Source organism: Xenopus laevis, chromosome 9_10L (assembly GCF_017654675.1).
Source record: "Xenopus laevis strain J_2021 chromosome 9_10L, Xenopus_laevis_v10.1, whole genome shotgun sequence".
NCBI lineage: Eukaryota > Metazoa > Chordata > Amphibia > Anura > Pipidae > Xenopus > Xenopus laevis.
Window position 1 is genome coordinate 102,078,280 of NC_054387.1, and position 23,153 is coordinate 102,101,432.

A 23,153-nucleotide genomic window follows, 5' to 3' on the forward strand; every position below is an offset into this window, starting at 1 on the left:
ATAAAAGGGTATTAATCTTTAGCACTCCTCTATATGCTGTTAAACTATAAATCTCCCATGATTTCTAGCCAGCTAGAAGGTGCAAATGGTCATGCCTGCTGCTAAGGGTCAATTTAGTACAGAAAAGCTGCTACTTCATTGTTATTAGAGTTCTCTCCTGCTGTCTCTATCCGTATTTAAACATGTTTCCACTGATTAAAAAAAACAAAATCCTGTGGGAAACTGTCCAAAAACAACAGACATCCCACTCTAGTTTTCCTAATAAACCCTTTTCTTTCTTTTTTTGTATATTTTGGGAAGCTGAAACCTTTCTTGGTCAATAATACAGTAAACGCTCTCTGTTGAGGGTTATATTGTGGTCATAATAACTCCAAGTGCATTTCCTTTCTCCCAGGCTAAGAGTGCCTATCTCTTGGCATCTTGTGAACTCCCTGGCTGTTTGACCATATATGGTTTCATTTTATTCCTACCCTGCTCTGAGGCATTGCTTTCTTAGCATTCTCTCTCACACCAACACAACTACAGGCATTTCAATTCCTCTTAAAGAAAGAAGAAATGTTTTGGTGTATTTTTTTTTTTTTTTTTTAGTTTTTGCAAGAATCACTTCTCTCTTTGGACTCAAAATCACCAGAGGCCTCCGTAAAGTGTATACATAGAATTCTGCCAAGATCCATATTCTTTGTACTTGTTATTTAGAAAGATATATGAAATAGGACATAGCGCATAGTGACAATATTTCCTTGGAATCCAAGTTTAAAAAAGCACTGCCTTAAATAGACAGTTATGTTGGATGGCATAGACTGTGGTATGTATACAACATTCTCAACTTTAATATGTCCATTTTATTCTAAACTTTAAAATGTCCATTTTGGTTTCTACGGGATGAGAATACTCAAGAGGATCCTTTTTTTTGCTCAATTCCCAAACGTATTTATTAGCATGTAGAGTATGCCTTAGTAGAGGAAATCAGTATGACAGCTCCAACTCATAGGAAAATATGTGAATATGTAGGATAGGTATGTTTTGTGTACGCCTTAAATCATACACTGCCTATTTAACAGAAAATCAATAAAATATTATATTGACTGATAAATGGCATATTGTTCCTGCAATGCTACATTTAAAGAGGTGGTTCACTTTTCAGTTAACTTTTAGGGGCCCATTTACTTAGCTCGAGTGAAGGAATAGAATAAAAAAAACTTCGAATTTCGAATGATTTTTTTGGCTACTTCGACCATCGAATTGGCTACTTCGACCTTCGACTACGACTTTGACTTCGAATCGAACGATTCGAACTAAAAATCGTTCGACTATTCGACCATTCGATAGTCAAAGTACTGTCTCTTTAAAAAAAACTTCGGCCACCTAAAACCTAAGTAAATGTGCCCCTAAGTATGTTATAGAATGGCTTATTCTTAGCAACTTTTCAATTGTTTATTATTTATTTTTTTGTAGTTTTTTTTAGAATTATTTGTCTAATTCTTCTGACTCTTTCCAGCTTTTCCATCTTTTAAATGGGGGTCCACTGACTTCACCTAAAAAGCAAGTGCTCTGTAAGGCTACACATGTATTGTTAGTTTATTACTCTAATTGCTATTCAGACCCTCCCCTAATCATATTCCAGTCTCTTATTCAATCAATGCATGGTCGCTAGGGTAATGTGGATCCTAGCAACCAGATTGATGAAGTTGCAACCTGAAGAACTGCTGAATAAAAATAATTCAAAAGCCACAAATGATATAAAATGAAACCAATGGCAAATTGTCTCAGAATATCACTATCTGCATCATACTATAAGTTAATTTAAAGGAGAACAATCCCTTTAATGTACTGCTCCGTTTTGCATTTCCTAAATGTAATATTATTAATAATGTCCAGGAAAATTTAAGGTAGCACCTTCGGATCCCTATGCCAGAACATACAGTGACTGATGAAGTGACTTGTGTAGTCATGAAACATGTTAAGCCGTGCTCTCCCCTGCCCGCTTCAATCAAGTGTGTGTGTGTTTTAAATGGACTAATAAAGTATGAATTTTCTGAAGATATCAACTTTTAGAAGCAAGTGTCTGTATGTTCCAGCATAAGGATCCGAAGGTGCTACCTTAAATTTTCCTGGATGTTTAGTCCCGTGGCAAGAGTGGAATTGAAGGATCAGCCCGTAGCGGATAAATGTATGTCTCCCCCTTTATCGAGGCGCATCTACTCTCCTTTTATTATTAATAATGGCAGCTCTACTGAGACTGAGGAAAGGAGAGAACAAGAAAAATCTAAAAACATTGAAGAGGTTATTGGGAAAGGGGGTGATGTTTTGGTGATAGTAATGAGACAACATTTGGTTGAAAGAAAAAGAATGGGAGTTGTAGTTCAGCCATGAAAAGGTTTGACAATGCAATTAAAGGGAATATTACATTATAATACTGTTTATTTTTTTACACAGCATATTATTTGTATTTCCTGTCTCATTAGGCTCAGATTTCATATATTTATATAAGCTAAAGGCTACCAGCGTATAAACTGTAACCATCCATATTGCTTGCGATTGACTCGTATGACAACCACTTGTCACCACTCGTGCAGACAGGTTTTGATCCTGCACTCAATAGGCCAGCAGGGGTAAACATCGTCCATATGTCCTTATCTACTACTGATATCTGCAAATCTGGATAAACTGTTTAAGCTCTACAGCCCCAAGAAACATTCTCCTAGGTGTAACCCACAAAGCTCTAAATATTTTTATTCTCCTCTCTTTCTCCTCCTTAGGGAGACCAGTCACCTATTGATATGATCATCACAGTGTACTGTTTTGTACTGTTTTTAGAGATGCGCCGAATCCACAATTTGGGATTCGGCCGAATCCCCAAATCCTTTATGAAAGATTTGTCTGAATACCAAACCTGAATCCTTATTTGCATATGCAAATGAGGGTCCAGAAAAGAAAACTGGGAACATTTTTTTTACTTCCTTGTTTTGTGATGAAAAGTCACGTGATTTCCCTTCCTGTCTCTAACTTACATATGCAAATAGGATTTGGATTCGGTTCGACCAGGCACAAGGATTCTGCTGAATCTGAACCAAATTCTGGATTCAGTGCATCCCTAACTATTTTTGAATCAACCAACCAGCCATTGCTTTAAGAGTATTAAGTTCAGGCCCAGTCCAACCCTGACCTGTACAACATGCTCATCCTCAATTCTACTCTGCAAGCAAGTTATTTTCCATAATAATTCCCCATATATCAACTTTCCCTTCTATATATTTGTATTTCTCTCACAATGCACCAGATCAGTGTGGCTGCATGTCCACTGATAATGTGGGGTTGTCCTGCTCTGTTTTAATGAGCTTTTTTTTTTTTATCTGTTCCGTTTTATAATAATATATATTTTAGAGACCATTTCCAAAGTCTGTAAAAATCATTCATGAAGCAGTTGCTATGTAAAGCAATAACATCACATGACCACAAAGAAACAAGGTATAAAAAATACAATCTTGTTAAAAAGAAATCATTCTATGTAAGGATTTCCTTGGCTGAGAGTAGAAATTAAATAGAAATGTTAAAATTTACTTACGTGCACAGAATCGACTGATCTTCACGATCTGAAAAAGATATTGAAAAATGACAGTCACTTAGTAGCAAATCAAAGTCAGGTAAAAACACGGATTTGAGTGAATACATTAACCTTATTCACCAAGGGGCTGATTTATCAAAAAGGGGCTATTCATTCCTACGGGATTGTTATTATTTATCAAATCATGAACTCTCGTCCACTGATTTTTTTTTTTTAAAAATCCCATAGGAATAAACAGAAAGTGGGTGAATTTATCCGTGGAGAACTCTAATTTCAATAAAAATGAAATTATGCCTATGAAGTAAATCTTTACTTGCATTTTAATTGCCAGGCATAGTGCCTTTCAGTGCCAGGTGACTGTGTTGTCTGTCCAAGAAAGAAAAGTAACTCCAACATGGTATTTATGTGCAGTAAATATCCCTGGACCATAGCGTTCTGACTAGCTGTTGTTTAAGTGACAAGGAAACCCCCTTTTTTCACCTTTGAAACATAATATGTATATATTAGCATCAGTGTTTGTTTTCTGAAAAATTTGGGAATTTCGATTAAAAAAATAAGAATTTCCTGCTATTTCTGATGTCATGCATGGCTAAGGAGGGGCTTCCCTTTTCTGTAACTATCTGAACAGCATGATGAGTTGTTGGATGTAGGAAAGTGTTAAAAAATGTTAGGTCGAGAAAGCACAAAAAAATTGCATTTGTTCATATGGCCTACATCACGAAACATGGACAGTAATGTAGAATAATGCTGTGCAATTTTTTCCATTTTAATAGGAGGAATATTTGAAATTCCACACGCTAAATTATGAATAATTATGTCCTACAAATAAGTCTGTGAGGGGTCCTTGAGCAGGCTGCCGATCATAAACGTCACTCCAGCTGGATTGGATTAAATTAGCATCTAAACTATATAATTGTAAGGATTGGCCCAATGCAGTTGGGATGGTTTAGGCCTCAAGTCTGATTCACCACAGCCGAGTTACTCCTAAATCAATTACAAATTCTACTCTTAAATCTACTTGCATGGACTCTCCTGAAAAATTCTGGCAAATATAACTAAAATCAGCGGCTTCCGACAATGCATTAGAAGACTGCAGCTTGATTTAGGGCAAGGCCAGACATGGCGTTTTTGCAGCGTTTTTACGTTGCGTTTTTTAAAAAGAACAGCCAGGCTAAATACGCATAAACTGCACTACCACTGAAACTAATGGAAAACGCACTATGGCAATACACACAGGGCACTTGCAAGCTGAAATCCGCCACAGGACGCCAGTATTGGTGTTTTTTAGCAGAAACGCCAATACGTCAAGAAACTACCAAATCAATAGACTCTATGGGATCTGCACGTTTGAAACCACACTTTACGTAAATATGAGCGTATTTTAAATATGGCGTCGAAATTCAATGAGAAGTGCATGTTGGGAAAAGATTCCTACGTGCTGAAAAACACATGAAAAACGCATGCTGACGGTCGCATGTGGTTTCAGTGGCATATTTACGCCTGGCTGTTCTTTTTTAAAAAACGCAACGTAAAAACGCCGCAAAAATGCCAAGTCTGGCCTTTGCCCTTAGGTTTGTGTGGCAGCAGCTATGGCAGCTTCATCTTAAAAACAACATGTGTTTTCTAGTGTGTATGCACAGACACAAAAATCTTTGGGTTCTTAATATTGAATAAATAAACAAGAGGAAGGCTGTTTGGAATACACAGTTTGTATACAGAATCCTAAATGTAAACTTGTTTTCCCTTCTCCTTAATGAGATTCCCTGGCTTTCCTGTTGTTGCCTGAGAGCTGCTGTTACTGTCTAATCTCCAACATAATCTGATGGTTTATCACGATGCAGCTTCACCATAAAAGGGAATAAACAGACAGCATTGCTGAACAAGGACTCAGTAAAAGTTCTTTTGTGTCATACAATTGGGACATTTAGTGAGATATGAACAAGCCTAACAACCACAAAATTAGGACATAAAATGGTCATTTCAAGCTAAAATGATATATGTACTGATGTAAAAATATCCTGTGTCTTTTATTTGGAGCATAGTTTTGAAATTAATAACAGAAATGAAATGTCTAAGGGCAGAGACACACGGTCAGATTCGGGGAGATTAGTCGCCTGAGGACTAGTCTCCCCGAATTGCCTTCCCACCAGCTAGAATGTAAATCAGAAAACAAAGCTATCCAATCGCATCCCGCCGACAATTTACATTCGAGCCGGCGGGAAGGTAGGAGAAAGCAGTTCGGGGAGATTAGTCGCCCCGGAAGAAGAGGAGATTTGACGCCGGGCGACTAATCTTCCTGAATCTGACCGTGTGTCTCTGCCGTTAGGGTGGTGGCAGATGGAGAGATTAGTAGCCCAGTGACAAATCTCCTCTTCAGCGGGTGACTATTCTTCCCATACTGCCTTCCCACCGGCTAAAGTACGAATTGCCGGCGGGATCGCTTCGGATTTTCTAAGTCGCCCAAAGTTGCCTCGTGAGGGTGACTTCGGAAATGTGAAGCGATCCCACTGGCGATTTGTATTTTAGCTGGCGTGAAGGCAGTATGGGGAGATTAGTTGCCTGCAGAAGAGGAGATTTGTCGCTAGGCGACTAATCTCCCTATCTGCCACTGGCCTTAACAGCAGGGCAAGATTTCACCAATCGGCACCCCGAGGCCAGTGCCGGCCATTTGCTGCCCTAGGCCTGGGCCTTTGTGGCCTTGCCACAAATCCGGGGCCTGCTTAACAGTACATGCAATCTGAAAATGTATTCAGTGGATCCTATAAATAATTGATATTCTCTGTTCCAAAGATATATGCAGCCTTGGCATGACCCTGGAAATGGCAGTGTAAGTGGTATAAAGTGGCAAAGTTAGTTAAAGCGTCAAGTGAAATCCAAAAATTTAGATTAGATTAGTCGCTGGGCGACTAATCTCCCTATCTGACACTAGCCTTAACAGCAGGGTCAGATTACACCAATCAGCACCCCGAGGCCAGCGCTGGCCATTTGCGACTCTAGGTCCAGGCCTTTGTGGCCTCGCCACATGTGGGATAGATTTTCACCTTCTAAAACTATAACAGAGACTTACACAAAGACCAACAGCCATACAACTCATTTAAACTAATGATTAATCTGGAAACTATATTTGTCACCTTTTTGATATTACAGATTACAACAACTATTACAAACAGCAAGAATCTAGGTAGAAGCTTCTATTTAAAACTCAACGGGGTTATGTAATATGAGGCACTAAACTTGCCAAAATGCAGAAACCCATAGCAATCAACCAGCAGGTAGCAATTATTGACATTCATTTCTATAGCTCACTAAGCAGTGCTACACTGATGAAGATGTCTCTTAACACTTAGCTTTTAATCTTCAATGTATGTATTTATAATCTCTTATAATAATTAGCCTCATTTATTCTTTTATTGTATTGTTTAAATGCCCAATTCTGCATATCCAAGTAGCACTTTATAAATAAAAATATGAATAAATAGCCGAGGTGCTGTTAGAGCAATTATGCCTTAAAATGAATCTTTAATCTCCAGGTTGCATCGCCCTGGATTCCCTTAAAGTGCTTCTAAATAAGTAGATTTGTTGTAATAATCGTTTCCCCTGGATATTGCCAAGAAATTTTGTTTTCTGAAGCAATACAGATAAATTAGGGATATAATAGGATAATATAATCTTATGTAATACTTTCTGGGCTGCACTCATTGCATAACAGTTAATGCAAAACCTATACAGAAATAAAAATGTGTTTATATTCCCTGACTCTGTAAAATGCTGCTGGAGCCCATGAATCTCTGGCTACATGATGTGTAAGAACAAAAGCTAGAATACAACATTATTGTTACATAATATCTATATCTAGCTAATCATCTTATATCATTTTTTTTTCTATAGCATAGTCTCTTTAATAATGGACCTCCTTTTTATTTCAAATTACAAAGACCTCAGAGAGGAAAGAACCCAGAAGTCATGCAGAATATTCTCCATAGAGGAACATACAGTAGTGAAAAATGTAATGTGTTTAAGAAACAGAACTTAAAACATAATTATTCCATAGAATACAAAGATGAATGAGTTCCTCTGATCATGTATTGATTGCTACTCTGAAAACATAAGAGTGGCTTTTAAAAGTTATTTAGTGTGTGGGTGTGCTGTTGGCTTGTAAGCAAATGGAAAGATAAACAAGGATGTTCAATGTAGTTGCTTATTTTCTCTTGGCCAAAGGACCATCTAATAGTTTGTAGGAGCTGTCATGTACAACTGCACCCAGCACCAACACATTTTTTATAGACAGCCCTAAATAATCTTTGTTAATATATTTAGTTCACCTTCGATATTTTCATTTTCTGTCTACAATGGCGAGGCAGAATGTTACAATACTCTCTTTCAAATAGAGCCTTATCTTATCTTGTGTTAACACACATCAAGTAGTAAGTGTGGATGGTAACAGGAAAAGTCAAGCGAGCTGTCCACACTTTGCCTGTCCCAAACATGACATGGGGAGGATGTAGAGATGAGCAAATCATTTATTTAGAACAATATTCTTTTCCTTTCTATTAAGTCACGTGACTTGTTGCACCAACATGTAATTGTAATTTGCATTATACCTCTCCTTTAGAATGTACAGTAGGTAATGATACTGTCATGTCCCCTGAAGCCCAGTGCCTCCTACATTCAGTCCTTTGGTTTAGACCTTCAGACCTTAAGGGACAGGTTTACTAAAGGGCGAAGTGCCTAACGCTACCAACAATTCGCTATCTTTACCACCTGCAGGGACATCACAAATTTACTAATGGGCACAGACGCCAATTCGCTAACGAAAGAGACAGGTGCTATCGGCCATTCGCACTCTATCGGCAGGCGACTTTTTGCTCTGGCAATTGGTAGTTTCTCCACAAATTCACTAGAGTGCAGATTTTACTAAACGTTTCCTCTTTCGCCTTCACCACCTCAGACCAGGCGAAGTGCATTAAAGTAGCTAGACCTTCAATCTTCTGTCACTAACATTTTATTCTTTGAGCCAAAAATGCATCAAAGTCCAAAAAACGCTGGCTTCTTTTCCTTTTTTCAGCCCGATTGCCTGCAAAAGACCTAACTTAAACTTTTTTTGTGTAACCAGTAGTGATGGGAAATTTATTCCTGCGATTTGCCGCCAGCGAAAATTCGCTGGTGTCAAAATAAATTGGACGCCGGTGTCCGTTTTTTTGAAGCTGATGCATTTTCAAAGGCGAATGTGCGCCGGCGTACAAGAAAACGTACGCTGGCGTTCACCGTTTCGCGAATTCCGTGGGAAATTCGCAAATTGGCCTGAGCGCAAGATCCCTAGAGAAGTTTCGCTAGGCAGAAATGAACGCTAGCGCATCTTCACTATCAAATGCTCGTATTGCCAATGTAACGCTAGCGAAAAGTCGCCAGCGTTTGGTGCCCACAACGAAACTCCGCATTTTAGTGAATTGGCGTAGTCGGAGTGCATTTGCGCCTGGCAGTGTTTTGATGGGTGCGAATCAGTCTCTGGCGACAATTTGATATTTAGTAAATCTGCCCCTAAATCTCTATAGCTCCAATATACTGCAAATCTTAGGACATACTGATACCTGAACTACAACCTCTATCAACAATAACAAGGGCTTCATGTAGGGTAAGACCATTTTGTCATAGTTCTCTTTTTGAGTGTCTGATATCTCTGGTGTAGACCATACCGATCCTTTGCAAGAGGAAATATATAGTAGTGTTTCTCTTCATTCTCAATGAGGGTTGTAGTGGGCTGGTCCCGCACTGGGAAAAAAAACTGTAGGCCCTGCCCCTTGCGGGCCCCGCCAACCCAGACCTGCTCCCTACCTGGAGTATTTGGTGCTGCCCCCTGAGCTCCCCCCAGGGCACGAAAAGAATAAGGTACATGCAGGGGGGTGGAGGGAGGTTGTGGATGGGGCAGCGAGCCGGGGGGGACGGCATGTGTGGCCTGAAGCAACAGCCCCTGACTAGTGATGGGCGAATTTCTCCCGTTTCGATTCGCCAACAAATTTTTGTGAAACTTGAAAATTGATGCACCCATCAATTTTGGACGCGCATCCAAAAAGTCACTTGCGTCAATTTTTACGCCAGCAATAAACTCAATGGGCGTTAAATGGAGTTTTACAAATGTTTTCGCCGGCAATGAAAAGCGGAAATTCACTGCGAATTTGCGCCAGGAGAATTTATTCGCCCATCACTACCCCTGACCCCCCCAGTCTGACACCATTCTCAACCTATGAATGGATAACCAAAACCTGGTTCAAACACTGTTTAGAGTGGGTGTCCATGATCTCTTTTACTGCACTGATATTTGCTTCTAGGATAGGCAAACAAGAGGTCATTGATGTTTTTAAAATTTGCCTATAGTCATGTATAGGTGATTACCACTTGGAGATAAAAGCAAGTTCAGCCCTTTTTATTGATGCCTGCACTGGCCACAAGCAGAAACATGAGACATTGGGTTTTTTCCATTAAAAGTCAAGAAATACAGAATCTACAGTGCTAGCACTCTGGTACTTGCATCTGCACAATAAATAATACAATTTATAGCACTGAAGGGGTTAAACACATTCAAGACAGCACTGGGGCGTGCATGAAAATCTTTATCTAAACGTCTGTACTGGTTGCACTCATGTCCTGATACAGAATTTGGAAAATGTTCTCTAATAAACTTTAATACATGCATCTAAACTATGACAAACCCCTGACATTTTAAGTGATGGGCAGTTTATTGTACTATAGCCCAATAAAAAGAATCAGCATTTTGCAAAAGCCCTGCCAAATGATCCCATAACTATATTAATTATGTTTTACTTCTTTTCCCTGCCAAATAAGGCAAAAGTAATCTGGAAGCAGGATGCAGCGTGTCCCTTTGAGCTTGGATTTTACATTTGGGAGAGAAACGTCATGCTGGGAAAATGATTGAATTCCTTATCACCATATATATATATATTTATAGAAAGCTGTTCCAAAATTCCCCTGACAGTCCAGTAAACAGACCCAGGGTTTGACATTTAAGGGGGAACTAAACCTAGTTTTCCATCCCAGTGGCGATTCACATTCCAGCCGGCAGGAGAGGCAGTAGAGGCAGTTCAGGGAGATTAGTCACCCCGAAGAAGAGGAGATTGTACCGGGCGACTTCTCTCCCTGAATCACAGCTTGTGTCTCTGTCCTAAAAGTTATCACAGCAGCTCACAATCTTGTATTTAGTCACATGCTCAATGTACTCTGGGCTGCTGTTGAGAAGTTAAACTTAAGGGCTAGTCAGGGAGATTTAGGTGCCTGGCGACTTTCCGAAGTCGCCCGAAGTTTCGGTCAACTTCTGGTGACTTCGGAAAACGAAGCGTCTAAATCTCCTCATGTGGCTTCTGACTCTCTGCAGCTTTCAAAGGGTGTCGCTGACTCCCTTCTAAACAACAAATGCTCTGCAAGGCTACAAATGTATTGTTATTGTTACTTTTTATTTACTGAGCTTTCTATCCAGGCCCTCTCCTATTCATATTCCAGTCTCTTGTTCAAATCAATGCATGGTTGCTAGGGTAATTTAGCCCCTAGTTACCAGATTGCCTTAGATGCAAATTGAAGAGCTGCTGAATAAAAAGCTAAATAGCCTTCAATAATAAAAAAATTAAAACCAACTGCAAATTGTCTCAGAATATCACTCCCTACATCATACTATAAGTTCTCTCAAAGGTGAAGGGATTGTTCATTATCAAGCAGGAAATAAAGTTTTCCTATAATATAAGCTGATGTAACAGGGCTGATTATTACATTCTGATGCTAACGACACTGGTTCCTAAGCAGACATGTAATGAGAATCTAAGTTAATTACTAATCAGCCTTACATTGTGACATTTATATTCTGTATTCTTGTGAGTCAGTCCCTAAGCGCAATGACTGACAGCAGCACAGAATAAATGAGCAGAAAAGAAGAAGGGGAGCAACTGGGGGAATATTCTGAGACACAAATCTTCATTGCTAAAGGGCTGTGATTGCCTTGGGTTGGTACAGAAACCTAAAGCTAAAGTATAATTCACAACGTTTCTATCATACTTCTTTGGTTAAGCTTTAGTTTTCCTTTAACTTTACAAAGAAATACAGAATATATATATAAATGACTTTAGCAGAATGGTTTGTCACTTGCAATCTTGCCTGCTTTTGTGCACCCAGAGCTGCAAATGCTTTTAGTAAATGAGACTCATATGTAAAAGATACTAGTGGGGGTCATTTATCAATACTGGGCAAATTTGCCCATGGGCAGTAACCCATGGCAACGAATCAAATTGCTGCATTCAGTGTATTACTTGCAGCTGGCTTTCAAAAGCTAATCACTGATTGGTTGCTATAGGTAACTGCCCATGGGCAAATTTGCCCAGTGTTGATAAATGAGCCCCAGTAGTATTTCATAAATTAGCAGTATTGGGGACAATATTGACGAATGTGGCATGTTACTATACATCCAAAAAAAGCAAGTTCTTACCTTGCAACATACTCCTGTAGGCTGTGTCTGCAATTGCATAGATATGAGGTGGCATTTCATGCCTTTTTTTCCCTTTGTACATTTCAATGATTTTCTCAGAGTAAATTGGGAGAGCTTTGTATGGGTTGACCACGACACAGAAAAGACCAGAATATGTCTGTAAAAAAAGAAGTACAGTATGCTTAAATCAAGTGACTTGGTACAATTAGGATGACAAAGGTGCACATATACATATATATATGGGGGAGCACCAATGCATTTTAATGTCTTAGGTCTTTAAATAAGCTGCATCTAGGACATTCCAATTTTGTTATATTACACTCCAAGTACAGTACATGCCATTTACATGAGAAAGGTGAACTACATTGCTTTTTGGGGACAAGCTACTGTGAATACTGCAGAAAATATTGTATTTAATGGATTTAATCTGCTCTTGTAGGACTTGTACAGGTGTGTGATCCGCTATCCAGAAACCCATTATCCAGAAAGCTCAGAATTACGGAATGGCCATTTCCCATAGAATCCATTTTATCCAAATAATCCAAATTTTTAAAAATAATTTCCCTTTTCTTTTTAATAATAAAACAGTACTTTGTACTTGATCCAAACCACAATATAATGGATCCTTATTGGAAGCAGAACCAGCCTATTGGGTTTGTTTAATGTTTACATGATTTTCTAGTAGATTTGAGGCATGAAAATCCAAATTATGGAAAGATCCATTATCCAGAAAGTCCCAGGTCCTAAGCATTCTGGATAACAGGTCCTTTACCTGTAGTAGAAAAGTCATTATCCAGCAAGAATAACCATGTTAACTCTTATGTTTATCATTTGTAACCTGTTTTTTTCCGTGGATTTCTGGATGGAAATTTCGCACGGATCGCCTTGAGATATGGTTTACATAGGGGCACTACGTTCATTGTTTGCTTGGCCTTATAAGGAAAACAACGAAAGCATCGGTATTTATGATTCCTTTGGTATTTGGAAACAGAGAATACAGACACTGAGCTATTTTTGCCTGTATTGGCGTATTACGCAGGTACCTATCCCAGTCTGTTGTAGCAGGGTTTAAGTTGGTATTTAATATCTGCAAATTTTTTGAGCTGGGAGCACACAATGCAGTTCACACAAAACATAAACTTTTGTTTTCTAGGTTTGATAATCTGAACGAATGATTTCTTTAAAAACTTGTGGGTTCCATAATAACTTAAACTTGCACTTTACACTTACCTATATAACAGCTGTATATTAAATAACTTTCGTCATGGGAACAAATGATGTATTTTGTTGATTTCTGGTCATCTTTTTATTCATTATATTTCATATACATCATATTTTATGTTTCACCAGGAAAACTTGTTGATTGGACTACTGACTCAACAACAAGGGAGAACTAAAAAAATGATGGTGTCCACTTGGGTAAGCATAAGGGGGCTATATATACATCTGTTTAACATAAGCTCATTAACACACCATTTAATGTTCTAGTTAAAGAACATATATATTTTTGGCTTTTAACAAAGTAAGTTCAAAATGTAATCGAATAGAAATGATTGATTTCTATAATAGACTTCATAACAGCAAAGTAAAACCTGTAAAATGTAATAGATACTATATAGATACTATATGAGTGCATTAACAGAATTTCTATAATTGGTGTAATCTTCTGGAGATCTTAAATTCCCTTATAAATACTGTATATGCTCTAGCAAGTAATAATGAAGGAACTGAAATAAATAAAATATTGAACATTAATGGCTGCACCTAGCTTGCTAGATGGCTTTATTGAAAATATGAGCCACTAAGGGGATCTCGTCTGAGAAATCTGAAATTCTGAAATGCATTCAATGAACCAACCTAATGCAGAAGGATTTAAAGGGAAAGGTTTTTGGCCTGTGACTAAAGGTGGCCATAGATGTAACAATTACGATCATTCACTTTCAGACATTTCTTTACAGACATTTAGGGGATTATTTACTAAACTCCAAATGCAAAAATCACTAAAAAATTTTTTTTATAAAATAGGACTTTTAAAAAAATCAAGATTTTTTGGAATGTATTAAACCCCATGGATAGAAAGGTCTGAATCAGAAAATCCGGCATCTCAGACCTGTCGAGGTTGCATATAAGTCAATGTCCAATGATTTTTTGATGTGCGATGGGTTTCGTGCAATACTACAATGTTTTTGGAGTTTTCAGGCAAAAATCTGAGTTTTCGGGTGAGAAATCCGAAAAAAACAGATGAAAAATCAGAAAAATCTTGAAAATCTGATTTTTTTTTCCCGCATAGCAGATTTTCGGGAAAATGGAAAAAGAAATAAGCATAAAAAAGTTAAAAAACCTGAGCAGATTTGATTGGCGTTTGTAGAAGAAAACCCCCTTAGAGCTGAATTGTCAGATATACACATTGAAGCAATAGAATTCTACCTGTATCTGACGATTGAGCAGTAACATTAGTCTTTGAAGGTGCACAATCAAAAGTTTCCGACCTGCCTAATATCCAAGTCTTCGATATGGGTTGGCTTGTCTCCCACAATACACACATACAGAATATCTTATGGAACTCTATTTTGTACAGTAATATCTGGATGTCTATGGCCACCTTTACTGTGTTAGTGAGACAGTCAATTGTAATCATGCAGTGTACCAGGGAGTAGAGAAGATCCATAAAAAACAACAAACCTTTATTCACATTTAAGAGCAGTTTTGAGCACCGTGGGCAAAGTGCAATTTTGCCTTTTTTTTTAAACCAAAAATGCAGCATTTTTCCATAATTCCAGCATAAAGATGGTGTTGTGCCTGACATAGTTGTGGCTGATGATGACCACTATTGTTCCTTCATTTCTGTGTAAATTGGATGCAGTTGTGCTGAAAATCTGTGGAGTTCAGATTATGGCACTTCTGACACTCTGCATCAATTAGCCATAGTCAGTAACAATTAGCCATAGTCAGTAACAATTAGCCATAGTCAGTAACAATTAGCCATAGTCAGTAACAATTAGCCATAGTCAGTAACAATTAGCCATAGTCAGTAACAATTAGCCATAGTCAGTAACAATTAGCCATAGTCACTTCATTCTTAGGGCTCTTACTCACTAGCGTTCTGACCTGCGCTCCCCTGCGTTCCGTTTTTTGGCGTTCATCCGCAGGGGAGCGCAGGAATAGACGCAAGTCATTATTTCAAATGGGGCTGTACTCACTCAGGCGCATGTAGGCGCCGAACGCAGGTTCAGACGCAACATGCTGCATTTTTCCTGCGTTCGACGCCTACACGCGCCTGAGTGAGTACAGCCCCATTTGAAATAATGACATGCGTCTATTCCTGCGCTCCCCTGCGGAGGAACGCCAAAAAACGGAACGCAGGGGAGCGCAGGTCAGAACGCTAGTGAGTAAGAGCCCTTATCAAGAACTTTAACTTTAGGAAAGTCAAAGAGTTGAATCACACTCACACAAATTAGACGGTTATTTTAATGTGTATGATGGGGAATCTTAACATCATTAGTCTTTTTGTTAACGTAGAGTACACATATATAGGGGGTTATTTATCAAGCTCCGAATATTCGAATTTCGAATAATTCATAGTTTTCGGAGCAAAAAACTCGAGGGCCTGTATAAGTCAATGGGGAAGGTGCCCATTTTGGGGATTCGGAGCAAAAAACTCTGAAAAAAACATAGTTTTTGCGGAAAACTCTGAACAATTCGGAGTTTCCAGGGAGAGCTCTGGAGTTTTCGGAGTTTTGCCCAACCCTAATTTTTCGGGCTTTTTTCTTCATAAATAAGGTCCATTCCGGAATTCAGAGTTGCTCGGAGTTGGATATTAGAAATACTGATATTCGGACCTTGATAAATAGCCCCCATAGTGTATTACAAAAGTATATGATGTCTGCTGATCATTTTATAAGGCCAGTGCTGTCATTCCTCATTCAAATACAATTAACTGCTATGCTGCTTAGTGGGCAGAATAATCTTCTTCCCTTACTTGACTGATCTCTTCCTATACCATAATCAGTATCCCACGCCTCACTGACTATTAGTCTGCTGAGAAAAGCTGCTGCATTACATCTCCATTATTGCTTGTCTCCTCAGGAAGCTTCCCCTCTGTGACCAATCATCTGGACTCCATGACGTCTTTGCTGTAACATTTCCTATCAGTAACGATACATCTTGCTAACACTCCTTTACCACAAAGAATATCAAAGATGTGGCCCATCAAATCTTTTGAAACCCCATCCCCTACCCCAGTTGTTGATTATACTTCTGGCACACTTACATGCCAAACACCTATTATAAACTTATGGTATGTACACATCATGCACATTAGCTAATTCTTTCATGTATAAGTGCATAACTACTGGAAAAAAGACAAAAATCCATTGAAAGATTTTAGACTACTCTTGTCAGAAGAAGGAACCTCATTAAACAAATGTAACCAAGTAAACGTGTTTTCCTTTGCATTACATGTTCTTATGGAACATTGAAATCCTTTACCAAACACGATTGTTGATTTTTGCCTGCTTTTCATAGTAAACCATATAACATACCTCCCAACTTTTTGGAAATAAAAAGAGGGACAAAACAGTTGATGTGCATAGGGCAGCAAAAATTTTTGACCATGCGCATTTTGTGACCACACCCCTTAATTACCATGTCCATGTTACAAAATTTTGCAGGTTGTGATAGTTTGAATGTATTTCTGTGTTTTTTTTCAGTTATTACAGTTTTGCTATTGAAGGTGAATTGTCCCAAGTGACCTGTTATCTTATATTGTTACTTATTTGCTTATCTAGAAATTGTTACAAAAGTATCTTATCTTCTGCTGTGGCTGTTCTGGGCTCTCTGCCAAAAGCCAATTAAGTGAGAGACTTTGTTTCTTTTTCTGGCTGTTTAGTGCAGAGGAGACTTTCCAGTACAAATGAGGGACAGCGGGTTGAGCTGTCAAAAGAGGGACCGTCTGCCTCTACAAACGGGACAGTTGGGAGGTATGATATAAATGCCTGACTTCATTGCACTTTTAAAGGGAAGCACCCCTTCAGATTAACTTTTAGTAGTTCACAAACAGAGGCTTTGAGAAGTGTCGGAGGGGGCAGGGTCTGGATTAAGTGTATCTAGTGTATTTTCTACTAGATACACATGAAAGTTAGTTACAGCGAAGTATGGGGTAAATATGTGTTTGTGTCATAGACAGTCTTGCGACTAGGACTAATAAATCTATTAGTATAATAAATCTATCTATGTCTGTATTCAATTCATGTGAGCCTATGATTAAGTGTTTATGACACAAAACGCGTAAGGCTGTGGACACTATAAACTCTTCACTTTGAACTATTTGCCTGGTGGAAGTTTGCTTCATTGAGTGCCTGTTCCAAAAAGTTTTTCAGTCTTGCGACTAGGCCTAATACACTGATACACCAATATCTTCCTACATCTGTATTCAATTCATATGATAATGGGATCCTCTAACTAAAGGTTGGACTTTCAAGGGGTCATTGGCGACACCTCAAAACATACCAGGAACGATGAGCATCCCATTTCCTACTATGAATATCCCTGCTGTGCACTATAACAGTCAAGTTGGACTGCAAGCTGAACTTCCTTGCTTATCAAGCTGCAGACATATTTCCTTTTTTGTATACATACATAGCATAGATAGTGTTCTTCAAGGATGTGGCTTGCTTATATTTTGAACACTTTAACACATGCTCATACACATCAGAATAAATGTATATATGGCTTTCACACTAGTAAAATATGGCACTGGCATCTATATCGTCATTTCCTAAATGGTCATTAACTGTATGTATATCTTAAATTATGTGATTTAAGAAAGCCAGCAAGGTGTCACTAATAAGTGATTCTCTATAAAATATAATTCATTTGAAAGCGTCAGCAGTCATGTTAGTGAATTAGTGACTTACATAGATAAGGCCAGAGTAATATCTCTCCCTTAGGTTGTGCAGCACAGATGCTTCATTAAGACAAGTCAACTCTGCCATGTCTTCCACTTTAGAAAATTTAGGTGGGTTCATCTTTTGGATGTCATCTTTGCTGACTGTCACCTTCTTCCCATTTTCTTGCAATTCCACCAAAACCTCATCCCCCTTTTCCTCTTTGATGCTCGCAGCTTCAAATCCATTTTTCTCCGAAGGGATCCAAACCAGCTTTTTGGCTGTCCAGTCAGCCTGGGCTAGTGGGTTGTTCATAAAATTCTTGTCAAGGAATAGAAACTTTTCATCCTCGCTCAAAGCTGCTTGCGACATTTTGACTTAACAGTCACCTGTAAAAAAATGACATTTTGTTTTAATTATTGTCGACCTTTGTGCAAAGAGAATAGTAACACTGTTATTGGGACCCATATCATATTCTGAACTCATGCTGTATCGTGTACAGAATGATCAAAAAATTGAAAATGCATTCTGCCTATACATTTATATTAAATATTCAGTAGCACGCCCATTTTAGATTTTTCAGGGGACCAGAAAAAATGTTGTAAAATCTCGTAAAATGATAGAAAAATGCATTATTGTTGGGGGATATGTAAAATTGAGGTTCTGCTCTATCCATTTACTTTTTTTTAATAGTAAACTTATAGATCTATTTGTTTTTATCCTTGGTAAACTCTAACCCCTGTAACCTGGATAATATACTTTGTATGAATGAACCCTTTCTTTTATCCACCTGTAGTGTGAGACTCAAGCTTACAGATAAATAGTTCATGATGGGTGTAAATGTGGCTGATAATTCTATTAACTACCTTCTCTTTCTTCCTGATAACCACACACAATTGCTTTGAAGACCCAACCAAGTGAAAACATGAAAGTGCTTTTAATTTCACCGATAGATCACAGCTATTTTTAATGAAAACATTAGGCAGAAAGTATTTTCAATGCAAGCCCCATGGTTGAACCCATGTTGAACATGTTGACCGCTAAGTGGTTGTGTATTAACATGGGCTAATGTTACTTCCTCAGCTGATAAAACCACATGAATAAATACAGAAAAGGAATGCTCTGTCTATGCAATCAGCTCTACCTTTCTAATTTTATATATATACAGGTATATATAAAAATATATATATATTTACAACAAATTGATATCTATAAATATATTTGTGACAGTTCCAAGTCTTAATTGATACGGTACAAAGAAGGCCCCTGGCCCCTGGCCCCTAAAGCTCACAGTCTAAGTCTCTAGTTAATTATTTTAAATGGCAATACACGTAGGAAAAACATTACTGACAAATAAGGCATTATTTCCTTTTAATGAGTTGCTTATGGTAAAGGAAATTTTACATGTATCACTGACAATGCCAAGAAAAGATGATCTGGATTTTATACAGGAATCTGCATCCTTATGAGTTGCCCAGCTGTCTGTTGGAGGATACTGGGAATTGTAGTTTAGCAACAGCTGGATAGCCATGAGTTACAAATCAATGGAGAGCAAATAGAAATATTTGCCTTGTAATATAAGCATATTGCATATATGCATTAGTCTCAGCCTCTAATGTGTGCAGATGTTGGGAAGCCCAAGGCAGTTAAGGGAGCTTGAGAAATGTTACAATCCAGATTGCTGCAAATCATATATTATCACTTAGTGATGGAAGGCAGCTTCATGCACCGGCCGTCTGCTAAAGTCTATGCATGCAGCCATATAAGGTCATGTTATCTACAATACACGATAACTAATTCATAACAAATACCATTTAGGGAATAATATGTGTGCATCCAACCTCCAATAAAACACCCAGTGCCAATGCTGTGCACAACTCATGAGTCTCATCTGACAGCTCTGAGCTCTAAATACACAAGGGCTTCCATTTGAAACAGCATTCATATACCAATTTTTTTCAAAACTACTTCATTCTATATAATATATTGGCACATTCAATATATCCTATATATACTTACATATAGAGCGAGTAACATTATGTAAGTTATACACACAGGTCAATTAATGACATTATAGAAACCTTGGAGCAAAGTTTATTTTAAGCTTTTTTTTTTCCAGCCGCCTGTATTTATTTATGCACATACACATATTTCATTCATAGTACATATACAAGATATCTTAAATACATAAATATTCTCTGCATATTTTAAAACAAAAATTTTCATGCAAACATACTGCCTACTAAATAACCCCATACACCTCCTTATGTGAACAGCTGCCTACATTGGTATCAAACACTGTCTGAAAAACAGGTGGGTCAGACCCCCTTCAGTGTAAGTGTCAGGAAATATTACTGGGGGATGTGCCAGCTTATGCAGAATATGAGTCCCAATACCATCTCTAGACCACCATTCTTTTGACCATAAGATGCTGTCTGATGTATGTCTGAGACATAGCCCAAACTATAATAGCTATCAAAATTCACATTTAAAGGTCCCGCCTGCATTCTGTCAGTTAAGTAACAAAGCTGTCAGATCCCCATCTACCTTTCAGTTTGTACCCATAGGAAAAAGGAACTTCCCCCTTTTCTGAACCTTTCCTGGTGCCATCCATCTTCATGCAGTAAGGATATTGTGGCTAAACTTCAATTTCCAGCATCCCCATATAGCCATCAGCTGGAAACAGGGTATCCATCCATTACATATCTAAACTCACACAGCAAACTTTCATCTTTCAAAAATAACACAATTACTTACACATGGGTGAGGCTTCACCTATATATATATATAATATATATATATATATATATATATATATATATATATATATATATATATATATATATATACACACACACACACACACACACACACACACACACACATACACACACACACATACACATATATATCATTTAATTATATTGCTCAATGCACTAGCTTTATCACTCATTGTAAGTAACATTGCATTTCAGTAAATCTATTGTTTGCATGGGGTCCCCAGATCCTGCATACTGTAGCTAAATCCCACTGAATGGTGCAGTTGCTACTTACAGATGTCCAATTAGGAAAGCAGAGAATGAATTGAAGGCAACGTCTGGAACCTGTACAGCTCACAGCTGGGACAGTCCAACTTTTCCTGGAGTCTGCAGCCCCTCTATATAGAGTGAGCTTTCTCTTCAGTGGGAGGAATGGGGAATGGGAAAAAAATGGAAAGGGTGGAGCTTCAGCAACATAGACTTTCCAATAAGTTGAGTAATTCTGAATCAGACATCCAGTCTGCAAAAATTAATGTCCCAGAGATTTTGATTAATTCCTTTTCACTGATGACATTAATTTCCCATTATTACCTTTATTTTTGCACAGTGAGACCCTTTCCCATACAGGTAAAGCTGCATCAAGAACAGAGTGCTTGACTTGGACAGAAAATACTATTCCATCCCAACTGCCAAGAGTAACATACATAAACTCTTTGCGATAAATGAGTAGCACACTGGATTTGTGTTAAGAAGTGCCCAAAAGAGATTTATTGGTTAACAGTGACTTAATAAAGGGCCCTGCATGACCCAAAACATTGTCTATATGCCACTGCGAGCTGATAAATCACTTTTGGGAACTTCTCAACACTAATCCAGTGTGCTAATATAGGTAAAGATGATTATATATGCACAGAGTCAATCTGGTTGATTTTGCCCTTCATGCTTGGCCATCTTGACAGGTATTGCACCTGGGGGGGTGCAGTCTGTTTGTACAGAAAATTTCATCTGACTATGCCCCTTCTTGGCATGTGGATGGGGTATTAGCAGATGGGGCTGTGGGAGGGGCCAGGCAATTTCTCACATCTGAAATTCCCACACATTAACTAGTACATCAGTATGCTACTGTATGACCCAAAGCCAATTAGTAGAATAATATACATTCTGCCATATGTGCATTATTGTTTATGACCTTGCCCAAGAATCAAACCCAGGAGTATATACAGGATATTAACTAAAGAAAGACATTCCACTTAGCCTTAAATAACAACAGTTCCATGGGGGGTTTATTATGATGGTAAGTGTATGAGTACCAGGATACATATCTACATATTTTATTAAATTATTATTATTATTATTATTATTATTAATAATAATAATAATAATAATATAATAATAATTAAATATGCCCTTCCTTTAACTAAAGGTACTTTGTTGACCTACACTAATGAGCAAGTCGTCAGAATCAGAACAGTTCCATAACTTTACTGCCAGCAAAGATCCCTTCCTATACTGTGGGCAAAACTCCCCTTGCTCCAGTCTCAATGGATCTCCCCTTGTTATTGCGGAAAATATGGAGAATTAAAAGTGTATAAGGGAAACTTTTCCATGGACCTTTGTGCTTTAGTCTGAACTGCCCTGTCCTACCTCCAAAGCCACTGGCTCTACTGCCTCAATTGTAAACCCCTGCCCCCTAAATAAATGCATGCCAGGAGGGTGATATTTTTTTGGATGAAGCTCCTTAAATATTCTTTATTTTCTGGCTATGACTAGATGGAAGGTAAAAAGACAGTTTGCAACTTATTTGGAAAAATAATTGCACTGCACTGCACACATAGCAGAACATTACCTGCAGAAATCAGTTACCAGTGTGCAAATAAAACTATTTAATACAAATATACATAAAGTTGTGAGGAGCCATACAAACAGCATACATATATATTTTACAAAATAGAGAATAAATAATATAAAAGCCAATTGTTTATTTGCACAAGTTATTGGGTACAAAAACAATAAATCATGATAAAGCAGGATACAGCTCACAGCTGAGTATTTGTCAGGGGGTATTTCTTAGAGAAAGCAAATGGATATTTAACATGATTCCATTGATCCTATCATATAGAGAAGGAAGCAAGCGTGCCTTTGCTTGATCTATATTCTCTGTGATGAATGGGATGAGAAGTGCAGTTTGTTAACATCTGGAATGATGCTTGGTGATATCCTTCTCCCTAGTGGGAAATGGATGTTTCCCAGCTTTCCAAATTGTTCTTGTATAACTTGGGGCTTCCCATGCCTGTTTCTGAGATGGAAAAAAAATGACTCCATCTGCCCAAATAAGGAGACGGGCACCGTGTATATCTATGTTAGGGGCAGGCAGTTCTCAGAGCTGAGTTGGAGGTAGGAAGGAGATACTGCAGCTTGTTTATAAGAGAGAGACGCAGGCTATAAAAGAAACAACGCTG

At 38.1% G+C, this 23,153-nt stretch overlaps 1 protein-coding gene across 3 annotated transcripts in view; it reads right to left on the reverse strand.

Annotated features, from left to right (window-relative positions):
• myh11.L (myosin heavy chain 11 L homeolog) overlaps positions 1-21,094 on the reverse strand; it is a 59,478-nt gene extending 38,384 nt beyond the window's left edge. For all 3 annotated transcript variants that reach the window (XM_018236332.2, XM_041577521.1, XM_041577522.1), the window contains exons 1-4: positions 20,990-21,094; positions 17,966-18,324; positions 12,051-12,207; positions 3,566-3,593 (exon numbers count right to left, since the gene is read on the reverse strand). In XM_018236332.2, the coding sequence (XP_018091821.1) occupies positions 3,566-3,593; positions 12,051-12,207; positions 17,966-18,307 (527 nt within the window). In that variant the 5' untranslated portion in view covers positions 18,308-18,324; positions 20,990-21,094. The remainder of the gene's footprint in view (positions 1-3,565; positions 3,594-12,050; positions 12,208-17,965; positions 18,325-20,989) is intronic.
• Positions 21,095-23,153: the final 2,059 nt, after the last annotated feature.